This window comes from Caretta caretta, chromosome 10 (genome assembly GCF_965140235.1).
Source record: "Caretta caretta isolate rCarCar2 chromosome 10, rCarCar1.hap1, whole genome shotgun sequence".
NCBI classification, from domain to species: Eukaryota; Metazoa; Chordata; order Testudines; family Cheloniidae; genus Caretta; species Caretta caretta.
This window is the reverse complement of record NC_134215.1, coordinates 68,884,590-68,909,532: the sequence shown is the minus strand read 5'-3', so window position 1 is coordinate 68,909,532 and position 24,943 is coordinate 68,884,590. Positions and strand designations below refer to the sequence as shown.

The window sequence follows — 24,943 nt, the reverse complement described above, 5'->3', positions numbered from 1 at the left end:
GACAGCCTGGCCTCGCTCCCCATTTCTGACCCATGAATTTTAATCTCGGTGCTGCCCATTGCTGGCACCGACGGGGATGCTAATCTGCCAGGTTTTTCTGAACTGCATTGTATTTGACAGAAGACACTTAGTAATGATAAGGAGAGTTGCCCCCGAAGAGCAGGAATAAATGACACCCCAACATGCAGTGTCGTCGTTGCCATGTCAGTCCCAAGATATTAGAAAGACAAGGTGGAGGAGGTAATATCTCTTATTGGACCAACTTGTGTTGGTGAGAGAGATGAGCTTTCCAGCTACACAGAAGTTGGTACAGTAAAAGATATTACCTGACCCACCTTGTCACCCAACTTAACATCTTTCTATCCAGGCTTGCACAGATGCTGTCACCCAAGTGCAGGCTGACAGACAGCAACTGTGGAAATGCTTTACTGCCGTTTCCATTTATCTCTGCCTTTTTCCTCCGTGCTCACCAGGCCATCATTTCATCATATGTGAGAGCTTGTGAGCTAATAAATCTCATTATTAGTGGCCTGGGTGACATATGGTAGGGGCAGCAAAGATGTCATCATGGTCTCCTCAAAATGCTTCCACACAATGTGCAGTTAGCCTGCGGAACTCGCTGCCACAATATATACATGTGGCCAAGAGTTGAGCAAGATTAAAAGAAAAGAATTGGACATTTGTATGGATAATAAGAATATTCAGAGTTATAGTAGGGAGGATTTTAAATAACCCCAAGAGTTTTAGAAAGGATACAATGTCATGCTTCAGGACATAAACGAACATTTAACTCAAGGAAGAAAACTTTTCCTGAGACAAGGCTATTTCACGACTGACTATTGGAGCATTTCTTGCACATTCCTGGTAGCTGGTACTGGCCACTGTCAGAGAGAGGCTACAGGACTGGATGGTCCATTGGTCTGATCCAGCCTGGCAATTCCTGTGTTTAGCTGAAATAATCCCACCAAATGTTTAACAAGTCAGTACAGCAGTCGAATCTCCCTGGGGTAGACTGCCTTCCACTGACAAGTTTCTGCTCTTCTTGTGTTTACAGATACAGTCCGCACAAAGACGCTGACCCTTTAAAGCCTAGGGAACCTGCGATAATTGAGCACTTTATTGCGTACAAGAACCAGGATCATGGGGCCTGGCTGAGGGGTGGAGATGTATGGCTGGATGGCTGCCAGTGAGTTTTGCCTTATTTCAACCCTAGAAGTTCAACTCCTAGTTTATGGCAAGCATAGTTGTGGTTAGACTATTTATATCGCTTTGCACCTTGCATATGGTCATGATTAAAATAAAAATGAAACATTAAGAAAACACAGGCATTATTTTACACAAACAAACCCTGTTTTGTCCAAAGCAAAGAGTCTGTTGAATTGTTTTTGAGTGTGACTTTGTCCAGATTTTCAAAGCGGCAGCAAAAATGGACTCAAATAAACCATTCTATGTGAAAAATGAAGAGCTTAAAATAAACAAAAAACCCCATAAGTTTAACCAGCCTCCATGGCTAAGCTTAGGTCATGGTTCAGTTTTATGTGGTTCAGTGTTGTGCTGAATAAGCCAGTACCAAGGAAGCAGACACAAAACTATGCATCACAGGAGGAAGGGAGAGGAATTGGGAAAATGCACATTGTATTCTCTTTGAAAGTAGTTTCCTGTGCTGCTCAGAACAGACTCTCTCTTTGCACTTGGGAACTTGGGATACTCTTCTGATCCAGTATCTTGATAGCAACCTCAATTAACCAAGGCAAAAAAGTAAAAAGCTAGTTTACAGGGTACAGTGCACTACACTAGTACAATTGTCTGCCCGTATGTGGTATCCATTTGCCTGCAAAAACTGCCTTACCTTAGAATAATCCAAGCCTTTTAAAGTGACCACTGGCTATAAACTGGCCTTAGTGACTCAGTGAGATTCGCAAGAATGAAAGTAGGTCAGAATGGACAGAAATATAATATCAAGCCTTCTTATTTGTCTTTATGGACTGTGTTAGCCAGAAATGTTTAACATTCCTGTCTTTTCAGATTAGTTGCATGTTATTTCGACATTCGCATTCATTACTGAGATACCATAGTTTCTACATACTGCACAAATTTCTCCATCTTATCAGGTTTTGGCAGTGTCCTTTTGAGTGCATCTGAGGCTGCAATCTTCAAACTGTAACTTGTTTTCATTGCCATAATCACAGAGTTAATTTTCATTTCTGTTGCTACAGTAAGACCTATGCATTACATTAACAAAACAAACGTTAATGTGGCATGCAGTACATAAACTACAATGCACGTTTCATGGGGCTGTAAGAATCATAAATGAAAAGTAGATAGCATGTAATATACTACCACCTACTGACTCAGTCAAGGAGATTGCTTTTGTTCTGTTCCTAGCTTTACATTGATTTTTGTCTTGTGCGTGACAGTTTAAATCCTAGCACCAAGTTGTAACTGTGGTGTTTGTGTCAGTATACAGTAGAGACGGGCTCAGACTATAACATTAATCTCTGCGTCTGGATTCCATCATCCTCAAAGTTTGGGAGTGTTTGGAACTGGCATTCTGGTTTGACCCGTTATAAAACTAGGAACCATTTGTAAAATTAAGATCCAGGTCCAGATTTGGAGTTTGAATATCACCGAAGCTCAGTAGCATTTTGATCCAAAGTTTTGATTCAGGTCTCTTTCTAATCTGGATCTGATCACTGATGAAACAGAAGTCAGAGCCTTCTACCCCCTTTTTAAGCTACTGCATAGAAAGGCTATATGACTTGAGTAATAAACACAGAGCTACATGAGGGGGAAATGTGTGTAAGGCAGAGGATTATTAAATAACAGAAAATAGTTTGTGAGAGACAAACAGGACCTCCTTAAATAACTTTGAAAGGATCATGGTAGACAGAGATGGGGGTGGGGGGAAAGACTGATCACTATCCAATAAGTAAATCCTTCCCCCTACAATGGCAGGATATAATCCCAGTTAAGGATCTATCAAACTACCACTACACTTGAGCTATACACCTTATGAGCCATGCTAGAAAACTTTTTTTCGCAAACTGCAATATGAACGAAATTGCTAAAGCTTTTAGTTAGCCCCACCCTCCACTTAACATAAGGGAGCTTAATTTTGTTAATTAACCCCAGCCCTCCTTTTCCGTATCCAAACCAGTAAGGATTTTAATATCTCAGTTTGGCATTGCCTACCTTTGGGAAAGCAAAGGCTCTGTATTGTTGCTTGTGAAGCATCTCCCCACTCTTTTCTGTCATTGCAGGTTTGCTGACAATGGCATTGGCCTGACCTTGGCAAGGTAAGCATTATTCATTCCTAGTTTGCCATCCTCCTACTTTTGCCTATGATTCCAAGACAGAGTTTGCCATAAGCAACCCCTTTAACATACAGTCTTGCCTCTCCTAGCGGTGGAACTTTCCCACATGACGATGGTTCAAAGCAAGAAATAAAGAACAGCCTGTTTGTCGGTGAGAGTAAAAACGTGGGGACAGAGACCATGGACAACCACATTTGGGGGCCCGGAGGCCTGGATCACAGTGGAAGGACTCTCCCCATAGGCCAGTAAGTTTTGCCCTGCACAAGTGAACAGTTCCCATCCCTTCTGTTTGTTTCATTTTACATATTTTTTCAGCACTATTTGGTGTAATTTAAACTGAAGAAATTATACACAGAGGATTTTGTTTCATGTCTCTTGTTCCCAAGGTCCTCATTGTGCAGCTGCTGCTGGCAGGCATGTGCTTGCAGGCTGCCAGGACAGCATCAATACCCGCTTCGTGAACTGGGCTGGGGGGATGGCTAAAGTAGAGGAAGAGTTTGCTAACTTGGCAGGCTTTTCAGCTGTGTACATGTAGTCAGCAAGGATCGGGCATTGCAGCAATCTCCACCCGTATCAGCTGCCAGTCACCAAGGAAATCTTTCAGGACCCCTGCCCGGGCTTTGGACCAAGCAGAGTTGCTGCTGGGTTCGCATGATCTTTGTGCCCTTGTTAAATGTTTTACAAGCTGCCTGTGAATTTTGCGGGTGACTTTGTCCGTGGTCTTAGTGCTCTGAGTTGGTTTTGCAAATGCAAATTCTTGTTGTTTTTAAAAACGTAACCACCCCAAGAGAAGCCTCCAGTGCACAAAGAGCTTGAATGCCATATCTTTCTGCATGGCATTCCCCAATTCTGCTTGTCAATGGAGGCACAGTAGGCCTATCCTCTACACCAACAGTGAAATGATGTTTTTAGTACCCCGTTCTACAGTCCTTTGTCTTCAGTGGAAGTCGTGTGTAAGAGCTCCCAAAGGCAAGGAGCACTCACTTGAATGGGAAATTCTTGTGTGAGGAAGGACCACTCATGTGAGTAAGGGATTGTGGTCTTGTTTATTATGAGCAATCTTTGACATGTTTTATCCAAGCCTGTTAAAGGGTTAAAACATCACAGTCCCTCAAATCAGAATGTGAAAAAGCATGTGTCTTCTCTACCTTTCCACTGGTATCTAAACAATCTCTGGGTTAATGTGCTCTCGAGTGTGCCAGCTACCTTAAAACTGTATCCTAGACAGTGCAACAGTATTTTGCTTCTTTAAAAGCCAGTTTTTATTTTATTTATGCCAGACGGCTTATCTCCATGCTCCTATGAAAGCTGCCTTGGGATTTCAGCCCTGCAGTGATTCAGAATGAGGAGTCCAGATCTGATCGGTTACAGGTTTTATGGCTGCTGCAGAACTTGTTTGTGACTGCAGCATGAATTTTTTCTTTTTAGGTCAATGCCTTGGCATTATCCAATGTTCCTTGCCTTTAGGAGTACAGATAAAGATGATCCGCTTAGACACGAGAGACCTTGACCGAAGAACTGAAGGATTACACAGGCTAAAACAAAAGCAGCACTAACTCAGAGTTATCCTGCTGGCTGGGCACAATAATGTCCGCTACACAGCAAGCATCATGTAGCTATCCATTATTGAAGATACAGACTGATGAGTTACCGTAGGCATATCTGACCAGATCTCCCTCTCTCTCTATTTTTCAACTATGTTTTAGGAATTTTCCAATTCGAGGGATTCAGTTCTATGATGGGCCAGTCAATGTCCAAAACTGTACATTTCGCAAGTTTGCTGCACTGGATGGTCGCCACACAAGTGCCCTGGCATTCCGGCTCAACAACGCCTGGCAGAGCTGCCCCAATAACAATGTCACAGACGTTCTATTTGAAGACGTTCCCGTGAGTTATTCCTTAAAATGGGCTCCTGGTCATTTGGTTTTGGACTTGAGTGTGATGGTGAAAAATGTGATTCAGGGAAATGGCCACTGGGAAAAACCAACATCAGAATTGGAAACCTAACAACCTAGTCCCAGTGATTGCCACCTTTTTAGCAAATTAGGTATAAATTAGGGATAAGAAAACTGGTTTGGATAAAAAAAATAAACAAGCCCAACTTTCTCACAAACTCAGAGCAAACCAGAACCAGACCTATTTCCCCAAAAGTTTGTTTCACATATAAATAAATAGCATTTCTATTTCTGTGAGCCTCTGCACTACCATAGGCCTGATTCCATTCCCATGTACAAGGAGTAATCCTACTGAAATTAATAGAATAAAACCAGTATAGGTGAAAAGAAAGTAAGGCTCCTTTGGTTCCAGCTGGGGTAAGATGTTGAAGTGCCAGCCCTGTGTGAATAGAAAGGCTGTTCTTATAAAAGTTCCAGCCCAATCAGAAGGAAGAAATACCAAGAAACATGCCTGTGAGCAGAATCAAGGTTGAATTCTGTTCTTATTTACATCTGGTAATTCCATTGACATCAGTTCCCCAAATGTAAATCAGAGCAGAATTGAGCTAAAAAGCTTCCGATCTGCTTTGAATAAGCATGTGAACTTTTGAGTGCTTGTTTGAACCTAACCAAGTAATTAGTTAGAACTAACCCTGGTGAGAGAGAGAGTGACAGGTATTTTTGCATCTGCTTTTACAAATATATGCCTGCTGCTCCTGAGAGCGTCCCTCTTTCTGATGAAATGTACCTAGCAGCTGTGTAATCCACTTAACAAGCCTTGCAACTCTATTTACCGACATCTGTGTATTGAACGAATGATTTTGATTGCCTCATGTTTACTAAATACCAGATATGCTAAAATTTCATGAGAGAAGTTGATTAAAAATCCTTGGCCAACTGTCTGGTAGGGAGAAAAAAAATCCCCCTAAGTGTCCAACCCAGCCTCAGCCACATTGCATCAGGCTGGTTTTTGACATTCAATTTATTTAACTTGGATAAGAACCACTGGTCAGAAGTCACTTAAGCAGCCACGTCCCCTGGGAGTCCGCTGATTGTTCCCAGTGTAAGTGCAACTTTATGTAACATACAAATTTAAAAAAAATGAAGAAGTAGTAGGAACACATGAACTGGGTCAGATAAAATAAAAACTTCCCTGAACCTCCCTCCAAAATGTGAACCCCACACCCCAGGATGGAGGCCAGGAGTAGCATGCTGGTGGTTTTGTCCTCTACCTTTTCCGTTCATGGTCAACAGGAAAGGACTTATGACGAAGCAGAGTTTTGCTGTGCATGATTTAGCTCTGCTTTAGCCTCAAGCACTGACCATGCATGCAGTATGTAGACAAGGAAGGGGCAACTCAAATATTCTAGCAAATGTCACTGACATTCCTGCTAGCTGACAAGACCAACACTGCCAAAAGTGGCCACGGATTTTGGGTGCTCCTTTTTGGGGGGCACCCAGCCTGACTTATTCGGAGCCTGATTTCCTTCCACAGGTGCTGAGCACCTAGAAGCTCCATTGACTTTGGCTGGAGTTGTGGGTGCTCAGAGCTTCTGAAAACCAGATCTAAGATGTCTCAAGTTGAGGACACAAAAACTGAGGCACCCAAAATCAATGGCCATTTTTTAAAAACATTGGCCCTAATGTACAATTAAGTTTCCCCATCCCTACAGTGACTAGCAAATCCAAATGCAGCTTCTTGTCCAAACTATTTTACAGTGCTTGTTAAAATCAAACAATTCAAGTCATTCCAACAACCACAGAATTGTCCTTCACTTAAAATGCTAAGCAGTGAATTGCTCCTCTGGTATGTAAATATATGTCACTGTTCTGTTTAGATTACCTCAAGAGTGTTCTTTGGTGAACCTGGACCCTGGTTCAATGACCTGAATATGGATGGTGATAAAACATCAGTTTTTCATGATGTAGATGGCTCTGTGTCAGAATATCCCGGCTCATACCTTATAAAGGAAGATAACTGGTTGATCAAACACCCAGACTGTATTGATGTGCCAGACTGGAGAGGTGCCATCTGCAGTGGGCACTATGCACAGGTACAAAGAATTTACATTACTTCACTGGCATTGCATTGGGAGTACAGGAATAGAAGGTGATCGGTTTATAGCTATTTTAAATTTCCCAGTAAGGTAGGGCTTAACGTCATCTTGAACTCGGAAATATGCACTTTTATAGGACACTCAGGGTGTCATAGCATTTGGCAGTGCATCTGCCTGAATGGTTTTACACGCAGAGATGAGTTTGCCTGTCAATATTATGGCACATTTTCAGAGGCACTTAAAAAATTTAGGCCATGAATATGAAACAATGAAAAGAACACTGCACTTCTGTAGCAACTTCCATCCAAAGATCTCCAAGCATGTCAGAAGCATTCATAAATTAAGTTTCACAGACTGACTCTAAGGTAGGGAAGTGTTATTTTCCCCATTTTTATGGAGGAAATTGTGTCACAGCTGAGTTAGGTGACTTACCCACAGTCTCATAGGAAGTCTCTTGTAGAGGCCAGATAGAATCTGGATCTCCTAACTTCCATTCCTGTGACTTAACCACAAAACTATTCTTTCTCCCACAAAAGCACCTGGTACCACTGCCTAGAACCAGTCCTTCACTCTCTATGTGCGGTGACTTTTTTTAGCTTTGTTTTAAGTACTGCAACTGTTCTCAGAGTAACATACTTAAAGCCAATTTGTAGCCATCTATCTTATTAAACCGACTGTGACTGTTTCCCTAATCTAGATATACATCCAGGCCTACAAGTCAGCCACCCTGAGAATGAAAATAATCAAAAATGACTACCACAGTCATCCACTCTACTTGGAGGGGGCTTTAAGCAAAAGTTCTCCTTACCAGCAGTATCAACCAGTTATAACGCTGCAGAAAGGTTATACCATCCATTGGGACAAGACCGCACCTGAGGAACTGGCTATATGGCTCATTAACTTCAACAAGTGAGTGATCCCTCCAAACCCTACCCCATGAAAGTAGCGTCCCAACCCAGTAAGTTAGCTGTAAATGGTTAAAGAGTGATGTTCCTGAAATAATCATGAGGCATTCTTTCCGGGTTGACATCATTATTCCATGAGGACCACTCTGAACTGCCCCATCTTTTAATTTGTCATGATTACTTATGTCCCCCCGGATACATTTTTTTTTTTAGATGCCTAGGATCAAATTAATCCCTGGTGAATAGATGCCAATGGTGTTAGATCAGGGATGAGTGTAGCCCATATTGCTTAAGTAGCACATAGATGTTCTCTTAAAGGCTAAATTATGTTGACCAGCCAGGAAAAAATTGTTACATTTCAGAGTGAACTATTTAACTTGGCTGATGACGTGCCCAGGAAAGTCATAGTCATGTGTCTATTATTTGTTATAATGTGGCTCTTTGCTATTTTAGGAATGACTGGATCCAGCTAGGGTTGTGTTATCCTAAAGGGACAACATTTTCCATTCTCTCAGACATCCACAATCGTCTCTTGAAGAAAACATACAAAACTGGGACCTTCTATAGGACCTTGCAGATGGACAAATTGGAGTACCGATATCCTAACAAGGGATACTATTACTGGGATGAGGACACTGGGTAAGGAAATAGCTCTTGGTCAACTAGACAGATATGAGAGAGCCATATGAACCAGAAAGTGGTTTGGCCCAGACCAACAAACAGATTCCTTGAGACCTGATCAACTTTTCGTTTCCTTCTGACTCATGGTGGCTGCCACTCATTCGTGTGCTCCCAGCCACAGCCACTTGCCTCCGATGGCTCCCAGTGCCAAATGAATGCACAGCAGGGTAAAAGGAGAAGCAGAAAGAGGACCCAGTTCATAGCACTGAAGTTACACTAAACAAAAAGCATAAAACCCTTCTCACTTCAAAAATTTGATCTAGGAATCTTAAACCACAATCATTTATGAGCATCAAAAATATTTGATGCATAGCTGCCTAATGGATTTGAACAGGGCGAATTTACCCCTTGGGAGATAGGACTCTTTCTTATAGGAAATTGAGGCTGCTTTTTATATATATAGAGAGAGAAAGTTATGTATATTTATAATAAATACAGGGAGGCTAGCGCTCCCTCAATGGATATGTTCGGGATATCTATGTGGATCTACGTTTCCATCCCCACAATATCTCATGGAGGAGGGACTGGAGTGGCTGTGGGGCATGAGATTGGACTGACCACTGGGGAGCAGGAAGAACTCCTTGGCCCAGTCTGGTGCCACCTTCCAGTCACCATGAGTCCCAGTGGAGACACCTGGCCTGATGGAGGGGCAGGAGAACATGCACTAATTGCCAAGGTGGGGTGGAGGATGGCACAGGGGGCAACAGCGCAGATGGCACCAAGCACCTGGTGGGGGAGTGCAGGGCACCAGACATGGAGGAACTGCTGTAGGAATGGCCGTCAGAGCTACCGCGAAGGCCCTTCCCAGCCTGGATGGGCTGCCCACCTTCCCCTGCCCCCCTACTTCCATTCTCATTACAGTAACTCCCTTTTGCTCTCCCCTCCTATCCCTCCACCCCTGATTCACAGGGAATATCCTCCCCCCTCTGAATAAAAATATATATTCACACACTGATTTATGTAAAAATTACGGACCTCTAGAGCTATATAAGTACACAAGGTGTGATGTGGTATAAATATTCTATTAGCATCAGTCTAGGATGGCTGTCTTACATATTTGTTATCACGAAGCACCGAGATGTACTCTATTATAACCTGGACCTATTTGTTTTGGTGTGTAACACCCCATGACTGGTGCATTGTCACCCCCGGTCTGCAGGCTGCTGTTTCTGAAACTCAAAGCCCAGAATGAGAAGGAGAAATTTGCCTTCTGCTCAGTCCAAGGCTGCGAGAGAATAAGGATCAAAGCTGTGATCCCAAAGAAGGCCGGAATCAGTGACTGTGAAGCCGTGGCCTATCCAAAATACACAGAAACTCCAGTGGTAGATGTGCCAATGCCTAAGAAGCTCTCTAACTCACTACTGGTAAAGTACCTTGGTTGCTACTACATTTCCGTTACCGCTGTTCTGTTTGCTTGTAAATTTACAAGCTTTATCATGCATCCTTCCACGTAGCTGTGGAGACCCTCTCTATAAGAACTACTCTACCCTGGGCATAACTTCCTGAATGGTCCAGAAGTGTAAAGCAACCTAAACCAGCCACCAGCTAGTACAGAAAACCGAGATTCATAAAAGGAAGAGAAACATAAAGCTGCAGCAGGTGTTCCCTAACCGTTACTTTTCGATACGATATGCCTTCCTCCTAGGGATAGGTGCTGGATACTCATGGGGCAATGGGGATAGCTCTGGGGTACTGAAGACTGCATTTCACAGTAAGAATTTGATCTCCTAATGGTCAAGCATGGAGTGCTGTGCACAGAAACATAACACACAAAGCGATGAGCAGGGCAACAGGTTGCTCAGGAGAACTTGATCCTGCTCTGATGAGAGTTCTGCTGCATGGCTGCCAGCCATGCCTGCCTAATAGCAGAAGCCATGCCAGAGGGGGGAATGCATAGCTAAGGGTATGCCTATTCTGCAAAGGAAAACCCATGGCACTAAGTCTCAGAGCCCAGGTCAATTGACTCAGGCTCACAGAGCTCAGGCTGCGGGGATGAAAATAGCGACGTGGACATTTGCACATCAAGGATTGTGCTGAAAGACAGATTCATGTTCTGCACCCAACCCAGCCCTTTTTGACCTTTCTCACTTGGATCAGGCATGTAGGATCAAAGCCTCAATGAACTACAGATCACTGCACAAAACAAAAATGTCCTTGTTGTGAAACTAGCAACATTTAAATGTTGACAGGATCAGCTCAGAGGTTAAGATTTTTCCCAGCTTTCTTAAACAATGTAATTTGGCAAGTGTCAACATATTAGGTACTTTTTTATTGTTGATTAAACTGCTAGGAAGCTCTTGGTTTAAAATAAATAGCATTTGGGGAACGTACAAAAGTGGTAAACACAGTTTTCTATTTTTGAGCAGAAGAATAAGGACCATTTCCTAGAGCTGAAAGTAGAAACCTTCAAGACCAGATACTTCCACCTCAGGGATGACTTTGCATACATTGAGGTAAGCGGTTCCTTCTCAACCACATTTGTTGGACTTTTAAAAATACATAGGTTAAGATTCTGGGGTTTCACCCAGAATTTACTGAGAAAACTACCACTGATGGTTATTAGGAATTAGGTTCATTCAGGCTATGTCTCTTATGGAAATGAGTAGTACTACAACATAATAGGCAAAGATTCAAGTTGATCCAAGGTAGGAGATAGGGAATCCTATTCCTTGAAGCAAAGGGCAGTTCAATGCTGCCATGCCACGATCATGAAGCTTTGTACAGTTAACTGTTATGAACTTGGATTTCTTTGGCACATCAAGAGTTTTTTCTTTTCTGCAGGTTGATAGTAAGAAGTTTTTCCTCACTGATGATGGTATCCAAGTAGTTGTGATTGATGGGAAGCATGGAAAAATTGTTGACCAAATAAGTTTCAAAAACCCTATTCTACAGGGAATCCCAACGCAGATAGACAATTATGTCACCAACATCAAAAACAAGTGAGTGAGTAATCCAGTGTGTAATAAAACTTTAGCACACAGGAGTGTTGCTGAAACACTGAGCCCTTTTCTTAGCCCAGGTCACGTGATATGGCTTAGAGTTACAAAATCTTAATTGTCCTGTTCCATGACATGGTTCAGTATCAACCTCATCAGAATCCAAATGCTGAGTTTCAAAGTAGCTCTAAGGCATGCACGGTAAACCTGTGAAAAAAATATTCATGATCAGTTCCTACACCACAGTGCTCCTAATCTGTTTTCATATTGCCGGAGTAATCTGTTATTTTATCAGTGGCATCTGATGAGAACTATATGCATGCTATGTGCATGTGTTCCATCCCTAAACACACGTGCAGTGTGTTTTGATTTCTGTAAGCATGCTAGCCAGAGATCCAGAGCAATGAAACTAGACTGAGTACCAAACACATGTTCTGAGCAGCTGTATCCTGGAGCACAGTAGTCTAGCCAGCCTGAAATACTAATAGAAACCATATCAATGCTTCTTAAATTAAGGATTGTCTTCTCTGCTCATATTGGTTTGTAGAGTATTAATACATGTAATTGTTGTCAGAGGCATTTATTCTTACCTTTTATCAAGTTACTGATCCATGAGAGAACCTTCCCTCTTATCCCATGACACCTTACTTTGCTTAAGAGCCATTGGTGAGGGATCTTGTCAAAGTAGGTCTGAAAATCTAAGTACACTGTATCCACTGGATCCCCCTTGTTTACATACTTTTTGACCCCCTCAAAGAATTCTAGTAGATTGGTGAGGCATGATTTCCCTTTACAAAAACCATGTTGTCTCTTCCCCAACAAGTTATGTTCATCTATGTGTCTGACAATTTTGTTCTTTACTATAGTTTCAACCAGTTTGCCAGTACTGAAGTCAAGCTTATTGGCCTGTAATTGCCAGGATCACCTCTGGAGCCCTTTTTAAAAATTGGTGTCACATTAGCTATCCTCCAATCATTTGGTACAGAAGCTGATTTAAATGATAGGTTACAGACTACAGTTAGTAATTCTGCAGTTTCACATTTGAGTGCCATCAGAACTCTTGGATGAATACCATCTAGTCCTGGTGACTCACTACTGTTTAGTTTATGAATCTGAGGTGTCCTTAGAGGAGGTTTTGGAACAATCTGGGACAGTTCCTCAGATCTGTCACCTAAAAAGAGTGACTCAGGTTTGGGAATTTCCCTCACATCCTCAACCATGAAGACCAATGCAAAGAATTCATTTAGTTTCTCCACAATGACCTTATTGTCCTTGAGTGCTCTTTTAGCATCTTGATTATCCAGTGGCCCCACTGGTTGTTTAGCAGGCTTCCTGCTTCTGATGTACTTAAAAATTTTTTGCTATTACTTTTTGAGTCCTTAGATAGCTGTTCTTCAAATTCTTTTGGCCTTCCTAATTATATTTTTATACTTAATTTGCCAGAGTTTATGCTCCTTTCTATTTTCCTCACTAAGATTTAACTTACACTTTTTAAAGGATGCCTTTTTGCCTCTCACTGCTTCTCTTACTTTGTTTAGCGACTGTGGCTCTTTTTTGGTTCTCTTGCTTTGTTTTTTTTAATTTGGGGTATACATTTAAGTTGAGCCTCTATTATGGTGTCTTTAAAAAGTTTCTATGCAGCTTGCAGGGATTTTACTTTTGGTGCTCTACCTTTTAATTTCTGTTTAACTAACCTCCTCGTTTTTGTGTAGTATCTGAAATTAAAGGCTACTGTTTTGGGCCACTGTGGTGTTTTCCCCACAGAGGCTCGTTTGTGGGGTTCCGGGTGCAGGGGCAATGGGACTCTTCAGAGGCTTCCAGGTGAAGGTAGTTGGGGTTCAGCAGAGGGGTCTGGGTGTGGGGGTCTCAACAGGAGTTTCTGACTTCTGGGGGAGTGGGGCTTGGTGGGATGGGGGTCTGGGTGCAGCTAGTTGGCTGTCAGTGGGGTGGGAGTCTGGATGTGGGGGCTCAGGGTAATGCAGGGGGTGGGGTATCAGTGTTGGGGTTTGAGTACAGGGAACTCAGTGGGGGTGGTCTGGGTGTGGGGGCAGGGGTCTGGGTTCAGGGGGGCTCCAGATGCAGGGGTTGAGGTTCAGTGGCGTGGGGTTCGGGTATGGAGGGCTAGGGGGGTTGTAGATGTACCGGGTGAGGCTTGGCAGGGGTCTCTCAGTATGGGAGGTTGGGTGGATGGGGGAGCAGCTCCCCTCCCCCCACAGCTGAGGAGTGATGTGGGGAGGAAGCAGGGGAGGATGCTGAGCTTCCTGCAGCTGGGGGGAGGTTTCTGGGGGTGGGTCTGACACAGCCCAAGCCACTCCTTGCAGGGGAAGAGGAAGTCCCATCCTCTCCTGCCTTCAGCCCAGCCAGGACTAGCAGCTAATTCTGGCTCAGGGTAGGAGCCACTGGCTGGAGTATCCCCAGCCCCACAGTGATTTACCTCTCCGCCAGCTGCTCTGCGTGCCTGAAATGTTGTACCTGGGTTGCTAGGGAGTTGTGTGTGACTGTTTTTGTAGCTTCCCTTTGCTTCTCTGTCAGAAAGTCATTTTTCTGCGGGGAAGCAAAGAAATCTGCAGGGGACATGAATTCTGTGCATGTGCAGTGGTGCAGAATTCCCCCAGGATTAAATTAAAGCAGTACAACTGTGGGCGGGGGGCAAGGTCTATGAACATGATCTTTGGACCTGCTGAGCCCTCAATTTCCATGGAAGTCAATAGGAGTGAAGAGCAACTAGCACCTCACAGATCCTAATTTTGCATAGGGTAGTAACCTTGGATTATTCTCCTGCTCTTCTGAAATGTTCTCTTAGCCCTTTACTCCATTCTCCTACCTGCTTTCTGGAAATGGCCAGACATTTCAGCTATAGCTGTTAAACATACCATTTATCCAGGAAAGAAAAATGGGGTCTGCTGTGATGAGTCTGTTTGAATTATACATTTTTAATAGTTTTTTTTTCCTGGAATGACAGAGCCTATTAGTTCACTCTAGGAATTTACTGCAGGTCAAGTGTCATATTTTGTGTATGTTCATACTTTTGTGATGAGTTTCCCAAAGCAAATAGATGGAACAAGTCGAAGCTATTTTTTGAAAGCTCCAAGACAGGAAAGGCTTAGCTGAAATAAATGATTTTTTAGTAAAGTGAAAGAAAAAAAATCTAATATCCGATCAAGAATGTAACTAAATACATGCTGTAAACCCAATTAGTTTTCTAACAGTGCAAGTATTAAACGTAACATCTGAGGTTTAAGCTAAAAACAGACTAAAGGTTTGTCTATACTACAATGGCACAGGTATGATGCACTGTAGTGTAGACACTTTCTACAGTGATGGAAGAGGTTTTTACATTGCTGTAATTAATCCACCCACTTGAGAGATGGTAGCTAGGTTGATGGAAGAATTCTTCCAGCAGTGTCTACACCAGGGCTTAGGTTGGCTTAACTACATCTCTCAATAGTGTGAATTTTTCAAGTTTTAGGTGGAGATCAGGCCTTAGTGACTATTAACCCTTTTGTTCCTGGTTTTTCCTTGGAATTGCTATATTGCCATTATCCCATTACAATGGATTTTAATGGAATTGTTATGTTAAGATGTAGCTAGTCCATTCAGCGGCACAGCAGTTGCATTCTATGTAGTAATATCTGGAAAACAAGGAATTCTTGGGTGGCTAATTATAGTGACAGTTTGTACTACTGTAACACAATGGGGCTGCATCTGTGCCTCATTGAAGTCACTCCCATTTTCTTCAATCGGGTCAGGATTTCTTGGTGCAATCACTGGAGAGGTCTGGGCACCTTGCAGAAGAATAGGGGTGCTAATCTCATTAACCTGCCTATACTTCAGCTTGGATGGTTCTGTCTACAGAATGCCCCTTCCAGGTTCAATGTGATAGGGGATTTTTCTTCACCTTCTGCCCTAACCTATTTTATAGTGTTGCTTAGACAGTTGCTGAATTTTGCCCCAGAGATCGCTGCAGATTTGTGATAGGTAAAATGATCTGATCCCTGAGCCATACATCATTTGTACTTCAGTCTGAGTTTATAAAGCACCCCAGGACTTTTGGAAGACACATACTATTTATAAGGACACTAATAATGCACTTTGCATCAAACGTGCAGTCAAAGAGAAGGAAAATTGTCAGACCCTCTGCACAGATTCCAGAGAGGTGAATTTATTTGAGATTTAGTCTGTTGCTGATATGAAAACAAAGAGTTAATTGAGAATTGCTTAGTGCATCCCAGATGAAGTACATTCCACTCACTGAGTGGCATGTGATAGAAATGCTGATTTTGAAAATATAAACCGCTCTAGAAACTCAGTGTAAAATGAGCAAATTAAATATGCTTCCTAATTGATTTTGCATATATGGAAAAGTGAATATGTGGCTAAGTCATTGGAGAACATCGATGACCTGGTTCGCATTGGTGTCACACTGATGGCAGACACCAATGTTTAAATCAGACAAGTGATAAAGGTTTAACTATTCATTTGTTTATAAATGGCTTTGTTTTCTTTAGTTCTATAGTGGTGATGGCATCCAAAGGCAGATTCATTTCAAAAGGACCTTGGACTAAAGTACTGGAAAAACTTGGAGTTGAGAAGGGTTTTAAGTTAAAAGGTAAGGAATTTTAAAAACGTAAATACAAACTTTTGATTTGTTTACCTGACAAGTTAAAAACCTTTAATATATCAACTCCTGCTAGTAAACTGACCTTGCACAAATGAGTGGGCACTGTGCTTCTCAACTGGACTCGTGTTGGTGAGAGAGATGCAGACCTCCCTCCTTGAGGACAGTTTGGGAAAGACCTCAGGATTCCTGTCACCCAGGCTCACTGTGATATCTATCATTGGGGGATATGGCATAAGGAGAAGCCACACTCTTACAATATCCTGGTGCTGCATGGATGCTAAGATGGCATCCACAGCAGCTATAGAGAAGGCAGTGCATTTTGGTTCCCTTCTTGGAAAAAGTGCCCAGATAGCACTCTTCCAAGCGGTGGGGAGTGAAAACACCAAATTAAAGACCATCTGAGTGTGTCCAGGGGTCTCCTAAACATCCAAACTGTTAAACCAGAGTGCCAAGTATCAGCAATACTAAACAACTATTTTAAACAAAGGCTTATTTAATCCTCCAAACTTTCCCCTGCTTTGCTTGCGCGTGCCTACTCCTTCCCTATCTACCTAACAATATTCTGTGCGTACAGTGCTACGATTAACACAGAATTGCTTTGAGTTCCCTCCTGAAAGTACATCCTTTCTAAGGCAATACGTCTCTGCACACTGTCACAGCAATGACCATTGCTAAAGGCTGTTCCCAAAAGTAATGACATAGTTTTAGAGAAAGTAGAGAACTTACTTCATGGGAGATGGAAAAGAGGTGCCAGAGCCATCTCTAACTTCTCTAGTCCTCTGATTCCACTAATGATTTCCTTTAAGAGGACCATTGGTTCAGAGAGAAATCATATTCAAACTACCACACCTAGCCCCAGCATCCAATGTGTCTGTAAGTGACTATATAATATTGTCATTGAAAAACTGTTGATCGATATCTGCTCTGGAATTGCACGTATTTACATTGCATCAAGGTGCGCACCAACCCCAGAGAGTTTACCATTGGAAGCTACTGTAACTTTAGCAAGTATTTTCTTTGAGATAAAGGAACCAGTAAGAGCTGAAAGTGGAGTCTCCAGCCAGAACCATTACATACAAGATGGTTCAAAAAGATCAGAGTGCATCTGCAGACCGAGGAAGAGTCCAATTGGTTTCGACCTAATTGTGAGGTTCCAGTTTATCAAGAACCAAATTTACCATGTTGTTTTGGCTAAAACAAGTCATTGTGAGCAGAGCTGTGTGGAGGACAGAAGTTTTGTTTTGCAAAGAATTTCAAGATTTTCAAATTTGCCTTTGTTTAAGATAGGAATGAAAACTAAAAATTTCAAAATTCTCTGCAAAGGACAATTCTGAAAAGTGATATTTTGAGCCATTCATTTTGATTCTGACTTTCAAAATGTGTATTAGATTATAACACATAATTTCATACAAAATGTGAAACAAAGGATTGTTTCAAAGCTAAATGTTGAACCATTTTATTTGGAAAATGTCAAAAACAGGACCTTTCAACACTGTGGTGTTCTTCTCTGCATTAATTAATTAACTGATAATAGCTCACATGACACACAGCAGAGTATGACCTTACAAACATCCAACAAGTACAACAGAAAATTTTAGAGCCAGAGCACCCTCTTTAACACAGGTAGAGTGCATAGTGGTTAGCTCCATGAAGTTTGCATGTGTGTGAGTGGCATGAAAACAAAGAGAAGTTTAAGGGGTGACTTGGTTACAGGCTAGAAGTATCTACATGGGGAACAAATATTTAACAATGAGCTCCTCAGTCTAGCAGAGAAAGGTATAACACTATCCAATGGCTGGAAGTTGAAACTAGACAAATGCAAATTGGAAATAAGGCATACATTTAATGAGAGTAATTAACCATTGGAACAATTTACTAAAGGTCATGGTGGATTCTCCATCACTGACATTTTTAAAATCAAGGTTGGATGTTTTTCTACAAGATCTGCTGTAGGAATTATTCTGGTGGTGTTCTATGGCCTGTGTTATAGAGGAGGCCAGACTAAATGATCTCAATTGTTTCCTCTGACCTTGGAATCTAAAGTACTTCCACTTGTTTGCAGTTAGCTGCACTACAATTTATTGCTGTTGGTTTTCAGATAAAATGGCTTTTGTCGGATTCAAAGGCAGCTTTCGACCAGTTTGGGTGAAACTGATCACCGAGGAGGATGCAGCTAAAATCTATCAAGTTGTGCCAATCCCTGTGGTGAAGAAAATGAAATTATGAGGACACCATGCTTTGCCTTCCTGCTGTTAGCACTGCCCCAATAGAAAAGGACTACTGACTGCTCACAATAGGCACCATGCCACAGCTCTCCAGAGATGTAGCATTTCTTTGTTGCTGTACATGAAGAAAGCTTTATTGCAAGTGGGTAGATGGCCACATGTGACAAACAGCATTCCTTGTGCTGCACATCTTGTTTGATCCTGCCCTATTGATCTGCTTGCTGATACCAGATTTACCTTTATTTTCTAAGCTAATATCTGGGGCAAAACTGTTTTCAAATAGTGGGTGGAAGGGTGTCAGTGCCTTTTACATGGCCTGGTCATGTTCTGCCTCTACATCTCTTGTGAGCCTCTCGAGTATGAATGTTAAATCTAATTGCCATACAAGGCTCGGAATTTTCCCATGGGACTGATTGCATCCACACTCTGCTGTTTTTGAGAGTGCAATCAGCTGCTCGCACAAAACCAGGAATGCAAATTCAGAGACTGGCTGAAAATTTGGATCAGAAATCATAAATTATAGTCAGTATCTAAAAGCTGCAAAACATGGTCAAACAATGAGAATTTATTTGAAACCTTCTGCACTATTCTGTCAAACTGCTGCAGAATCCTGAGACTAAATTGTACATGCTGAACCACAGGGGAGTTATCACATTTCAGCTGATGGTACATAGTGGGGAAAGAAATGGCATAGGAGTGATTTAACACATTGTAATGCTTTGGGGTTCACTCAGACCAAGAAGGGGTTGTCACCACCTGCCCTGTAACCCTGGGTGCTTCTGTGCTATGCAGCTGTGGCTCAGAACTCTGACACCAGCAGCCTGCACAGAGCTCAGTGATCTCACCCTGGCTTCCACCTGCTTGATTACTCCTTGCAGAGGGACACCAAGAGCCTCTTCTGTCCTGAGCCTACTCAAAACAGTCTCCCCTGCAGTGCTCAGCCCCTCTCTCTGTAGCATTCACCAAACCTTATCAAGTTTGTTACTCCTTTGGCAAAACCGTATGCAGCACCAGCCTGTTAGTGTGGTGGAGGATTTTACTCGTCAGTTTGAAACGCTGCACTGAGATGGTGGTGTACTAAAACAAGATTAAGTTTATTAACAAGGAAGTGATATTGAAGTGATACCAAGTAGACAGAACTGGGACCGAAATGGCTACAAACAAAAGGAAAAATACCCTTCTAAGACTAAAACCTAGCTTAAACTAGAGTCTCTTGTTCAAAGTAGTTTTCTCACCATGGTTGTTCTTCCAGCATGGCTGCCCAGTTCTTAGCCCCGAACCAACACAGAGCTCAAAGCACTTCATTTCTTCATCTCTTCAGATGAAGGATGCCAAAAAGACTTTTTCTCTCTGCTTATCTCCTCAAAGTTTTATCTTTGTTTTCAAAGTCAGGAAGCCCGCTTGAGGGCTCAGCTTGCTGTGTCCATGTTCAGGAGCTGAGACCATGTTCATTTTTGCAGTCTCCTCCTCCCGTCATGATAGTTAAGTGGCTATTTCCTCAACTCACTAGTTTGATGGCTTTGTTTACCTTTTTTGTAAATGTACTTCCATTGTCTCTCTTGGCTCAATTGACATTGGAGACACATTTGTGCAGGCTGGGACTATGTTCCTTTGTCAAAGGTGGGGTGACTTATGCCCTACCTGCCAAGCATGTTTTAAGAACATATTTCCAGCACACATTTATACGTTTTCATACATCGTGCATCCATGCACCAGCAATAATATTAATGGCCAACTTGTTACCAGTTTGCCCATATCATCTTACATGGCACCTTGTAGATACAGTAAATTGGGGTACACTGAACTGGTTAGGCCAGTGGAGGCTCACAACTAGAAACCAGGGCACCCCTTGTCTTCTGGCATTGGGGTGCTCTTAAGGTCACATGTGCAAACCAAATATGGTCATAATGAAACCTACTATTTCTGATCAATCCCATAACCAACAACTGGCATTCCCATGGTTATGCTTTTAAATAGCTGTTGTCATGATTCTGTGTTTTTTCCCAGGCAAGCAGCCACAGACTGGTGGAAAAGACCTGACAGCCAAGGACTACACACTTACTCAGACTTTCCCACACATTCCTTCAAATATAAATCTTCAGGGCCAGCCCAATGGACTGGTTGTGCCTACATGACACGCTACCGAGAGGATCCACACTTGGGTCTCTCGCTCCTAGGCAGGGAATGCTGGGGAGTCATCTTACTCCATCCCTAATCAAGGGTGAGGATTCAATTGTGCTTCCCAGAAGACACCCCTCCTCCCCAGATAATGTAATCTTGCACATTTTCTGCCCCCTTTCCTTCAAAACATAACATTCTAAGTTTTAAAAAATGGATGATGAGCTAAGCTGAGCATACACCAGAGCTGCTTGCCAGCACACTTCATTAAGCTGGGAAATTTATCTTAACCTTATAAAAACACTGTATATTGTTCAGAAATGCACATGATGAACTGCTGTGTGTTTCCCAAAGATGTCATGCAGGTGTCTCAAGTGGCTTCTGTTATTCGGGTAACTTTCCGAAAAAAAAGTGGCTTCTTGAAATAGGCAAATTGTCCCTATGCCAGAGCAGCTATGTTTCCCTCCCCTCCACTACCCCCCGGAAAACCATTGTTGGTTTCTTTTTAAATCGGTCGTCGTCTTTTTTTCCGAGTGTCTCTTTTTTTCACTGTATCTAAAGTGTCAGCTCTGGATTGGAATGAAGCAGCCATGAATCTGTGTGTCATTGCTCATGCTGTCACTGTGCAGCTGTTGAATTCCACAAGACCTTTCTGGCACTGTTTTCAGACCAGGTTGCTGTGTGAGTCAGTTATGAGTGATGTTCAGGCTCTGCTGTAGGTATGTGCCTCTCCAGCCCTTCCTGGGTTTTAAAACTGGAATTGCTTTTTTCTATACTGTTTTTATATACTGTTTTCCATTAGCGGAATTTCAAGTGTTGCCTTTTTTAAAAGGATCCAGGGTTACTTTCCTTTTCCCTGGCTTCTTTACAGTCTATTAATGAAGGATTTCTCATTCAAGCAAAGGAATGTCCTCTCTAAACCATTCGTGCCATTTGGGCCAATTCCACTGGATGCAATGTGAAAGGGCATAGCTCTCAAGCAATATACATTTCTCTGCCAATGTCTTATGATGATTTGGGTCCTTTCCACCCCCCAGATCACAACTATTCCTTAAAAAAGATTAGTCTCACTTACAGTTCAACCTCGATTATACAAATCTCATTTATCTGAAACTCCCTGTTAGCCAAAACAGGATCCTATCCCTTAGGTCTAGTAATTACATTTAAAAATCCTTGATTAGTCAGAACCCTGGCTATCTGAATGGATTCAGTGTCCTCCACAACATTCCCATAATCGAGGCTGTCCTGTAGGTACAACTGCATCTATTGCTCTGTATTAGCAGATCATACGTACGATACAATGAATGAAAAATACTAGAAATGGGCCAAGACCAGAAAAAAAAATCTGAAGGTTTTAGGAGAGGAACCAGGATCAAAACACCTCTGGGTTTGGATTTGGTTTTTCAAAAACATCCTGTTTTTGCCCTTTGCTATTCTAGCCGACTAGGTCTTTATATTGGAGGAGCTAAGCACCTGTAGACTCAGTACAATCAAACCCAATGGAGCAGGAGTTGAGTACTTTGTTTAACTAATACAAAAAGGCAAGTTGCATTTGTACTGAAGTGTAGCTTCTAATTTTCAAAATTTTTGGAATTCTCAGGGTGAAATCATAAGACTTGGCTCTAGGAAATATGCTTGTTTTTTAAATCACATCTTATCCAGGAAAAAAAAAGTCCATTTTGTTCTGTCATGCAAGGATTAGTCACATGAGCCTATTCTGGGGGAAGGGGATGGATCTTACTCTGTAAATACTTAGGATAGGATCACTGCAACTTGTTAAGCCTAGACAGAGAACATGGCATGGCGTAATAGGCCAGATTCTCTCCTGAAATGCAAGCAGCTCCCATTGACTCAATGGGAGTTAAGTGCATGGAACTGATGGTAGAATTTGGCCTAATATCACCAACCAATAGTTCTGATATATCATTTTTTAAATATTTGTGGATTCTAGAAGTTGTACATGTGTTCCTCTGCAAGTAGTGAGTTGACTGACTCCTTGTAGCTTGTACATTCTTTAAACTGTCCATTCACAAACTGCAAATATCCTGTCTATAAGGTTTAATTGCTGCAAATATTTTTACATTAGCCTACATATACAGTTGTCGTCATTAGAGCAATTTTGGGGTGGGGGTGCATCAGTTCAAATGCTTGTTTTACCTGTTGCCGAAATAGCTGGTCCTTTTTCGGAATTAGATGTATAGTGTTTTGTACATTTTCCTATAGACTTCAAAATGAAAAAGATATATTTTCTATTTATTTATTACAAAGGCACTATGAGAACTAAATTTGCAGAGATTTGAAGACCTGTTACTGGATTTTAGCATTGTCCAAGCTGTTAAGGAGGTTGGAAATATGTCTTTTCAGATAATCTGCTTTGCACTTGAAAGTTATGTCCACAGAATGTGGCAATGCATTGACTGTCTAGTTTATGCTGACAGAAGCTTTTGGAAGATTCATTCCAAAAGTTTTTGCTTACAACAGAATTAATATGTAGTAGTTTGGAATACAAAAAGGTTTATCAGAATAAATATTCAATGCCAAATTGTTACTGTCTCTTGTACTCTTCATTATAACTTTATGGCAGTGAACTGGTATTTGTTTACATATCTTTTTGACTGTGTGCCTGTTTGTTCACACCATGCTGTTTGCTTGTTCTAGAAGAGCTGTTAACCTGCACCTAGGGTACTTTAGGTGACAATTATTTTTTACATTCATGAAATGTGTGTGAGTATACAGCAGAAAAAAAGTCCTGGTTTTATTTTTTTCATAAGTAGCCATGTATCCCTATGAGGTTCTGATAATCAGGGCAATCATTATATTCGCTTGTTACATTTTCCATTGTGGGGTTGAGCCAAACAAACTGTCTCTCTAAAAGGCAGCATTCCTAAAATGAGATTTTGGTGGCAGGAAATCAGTATTTCCAACATCCAAGCACACATCCAAGTCTCATGATAGTAATTAGCATTTTAAAGGACATGGTATCATCCTCGTAAGCGATTCAGGCAAGGCAGCTACAAACTCACTCCTGGTTGACATCAATGATCTGTGTGAAATCTCCAAATCGGTTACATGCAACAAATTGAAGATGAGATCAAAGGCAACACTGAAGCCATAAGACTTCTGCTGAGGAAAAAAATGCAACATGTTAAGATAAACTTGATGGTGACTATTGTAATCCCCTATGTTTTTTTAAAAACTTAAAATCATCATGGAGAACGATACTGACTGCCACATGTGCCACCAGCAGGTATGGGCTTTTTTAAAGCTACAGCACTATCCTCTGCCACGTGAGCTAACTGAACAATGAGTAGCAGTAGAGGACTGTTCTCTTCTATGTGGACCTGTCACATAGAGAGAGACGGAGCCACGCAACTTGCCAGTGGGTTTCAAAGCTATTTTCTGGACAACAAAGGAACATTGAGACTTTGGAAGAATGGGTTCCATTCCAGGTGTGGCAGGTGGGGGAGAGTCTCTTGTCTGGTAGGCTACACACCCTTCTTTCCCCATCCCCCTCTCGCTGCTTGTACCACTGTCCCCAGCTTCTGCTCATGCCCCAAATCCTGCTCCTATCTTCCCCCTTCTGCAGCTCCTGTCCCCTCCCTCCCTGTCTTCTGCCCCTCTGCTCCTGTCCCTGCCCTCATATCCTCCCTCCCCCCCCGAGCATGTGCCACCATCATCCTGCATCTCATGCGGGGAAAAAAACCCAGCACTGCCTTTCAAAAAAAGCCCATTTCAGAGAGAGGGGAAGTGGGGGCTGTGATTAATTAGTAATGAAAGAGGGGCTGTGGCTCAGCTCCGGCAAGCCGTGGCACAAATGAAGCACAGGCGGGGCAGCTGGAGAGGGGCAGCTGCTAGCCGGGCCAGCAGCTCTGAAGGCAGCGTTGCTCCCAGCAGCAGTGCAAAAGTGAGAGTGGCATGGTATGGTGTGTTGCCAACACACAGACATTATCTGACAAAATTATATTTAAGAAAATTAATTCTGCCAAGCCTACATAGCAAACGGTATGTTCATCATGTGATGCTACAAAGTACATACGCATACCCTGGCGAATGAGAGGGAGGAGAATACATTCCCTCGGGCTTGGCAGCAAGTGATCGGGGAGAACCAAATATCAGAACTGGAGGAGGGCTGGAGTGGCAGTGCCTTTGCTT

The 24,943-nt window shown here is 42.3% G+C and overlaps 1 protein-coding gene across 2 annotated transcripts in view; it reads left to right on the top strand.

The window, feature by feature from the left end:
• CEMIP (cell migration inducing hyaluronidase 1) overlaps positions 1-23,335 on the top strand; it is a 144,164-nt gene extending 120,829 nt beyond the window's left edge. For both annotated transcript variants that reach the window (XM_048865765.2, XM_048865764.2), the window contains exons 18-29: positions 1,055-1,186; positions 3,261-3,296; positions 3,404-3,559; positions 5,021-5,201; positions 7,087-7,302; positions 8,003-8,214; positions 8,664-8,849; positions 10,051-10,255; positions 11,258-11,344; positions 11,673-11,830; positions 16,336-16,436; positions 18,547-23,335. In XM_048865765.2, coding sequence (XP_048721722.2) covers positions 1,055-1,186; positions 3,261-3,296; positions 3,404-3,559; positions 5,021-5,201; positions 7,087-7,302; positions 8,003-8,214; positions 8,664-8,849; positions 10,051-10,255; positions 11,258-11,344; positions 11,673-11,830; positions 16,336-16,436; positions 18,547-18,674 — 1,798 coding nt within the window. In that variant the 3' untranslated portion in view covers positions 18,675-23,335. The remainder of the gene's footprint in view (positions 1-1,054; positions 1,187-3,260; positions 3,297-3,403; positions 3,560-5,020; positions 5,202-7,086; positions 7,303-8,002; positions 8,215-8,663; positions 8,850-10,050; positions 10,256-11,257; positions 11,345-11,672; positions 11,831-16,335; positions 16,437-18,546) is intronic.
• The last annotated feature ends 1,608 nt before the right edge of the window (positions 23,336-24,943 follow it).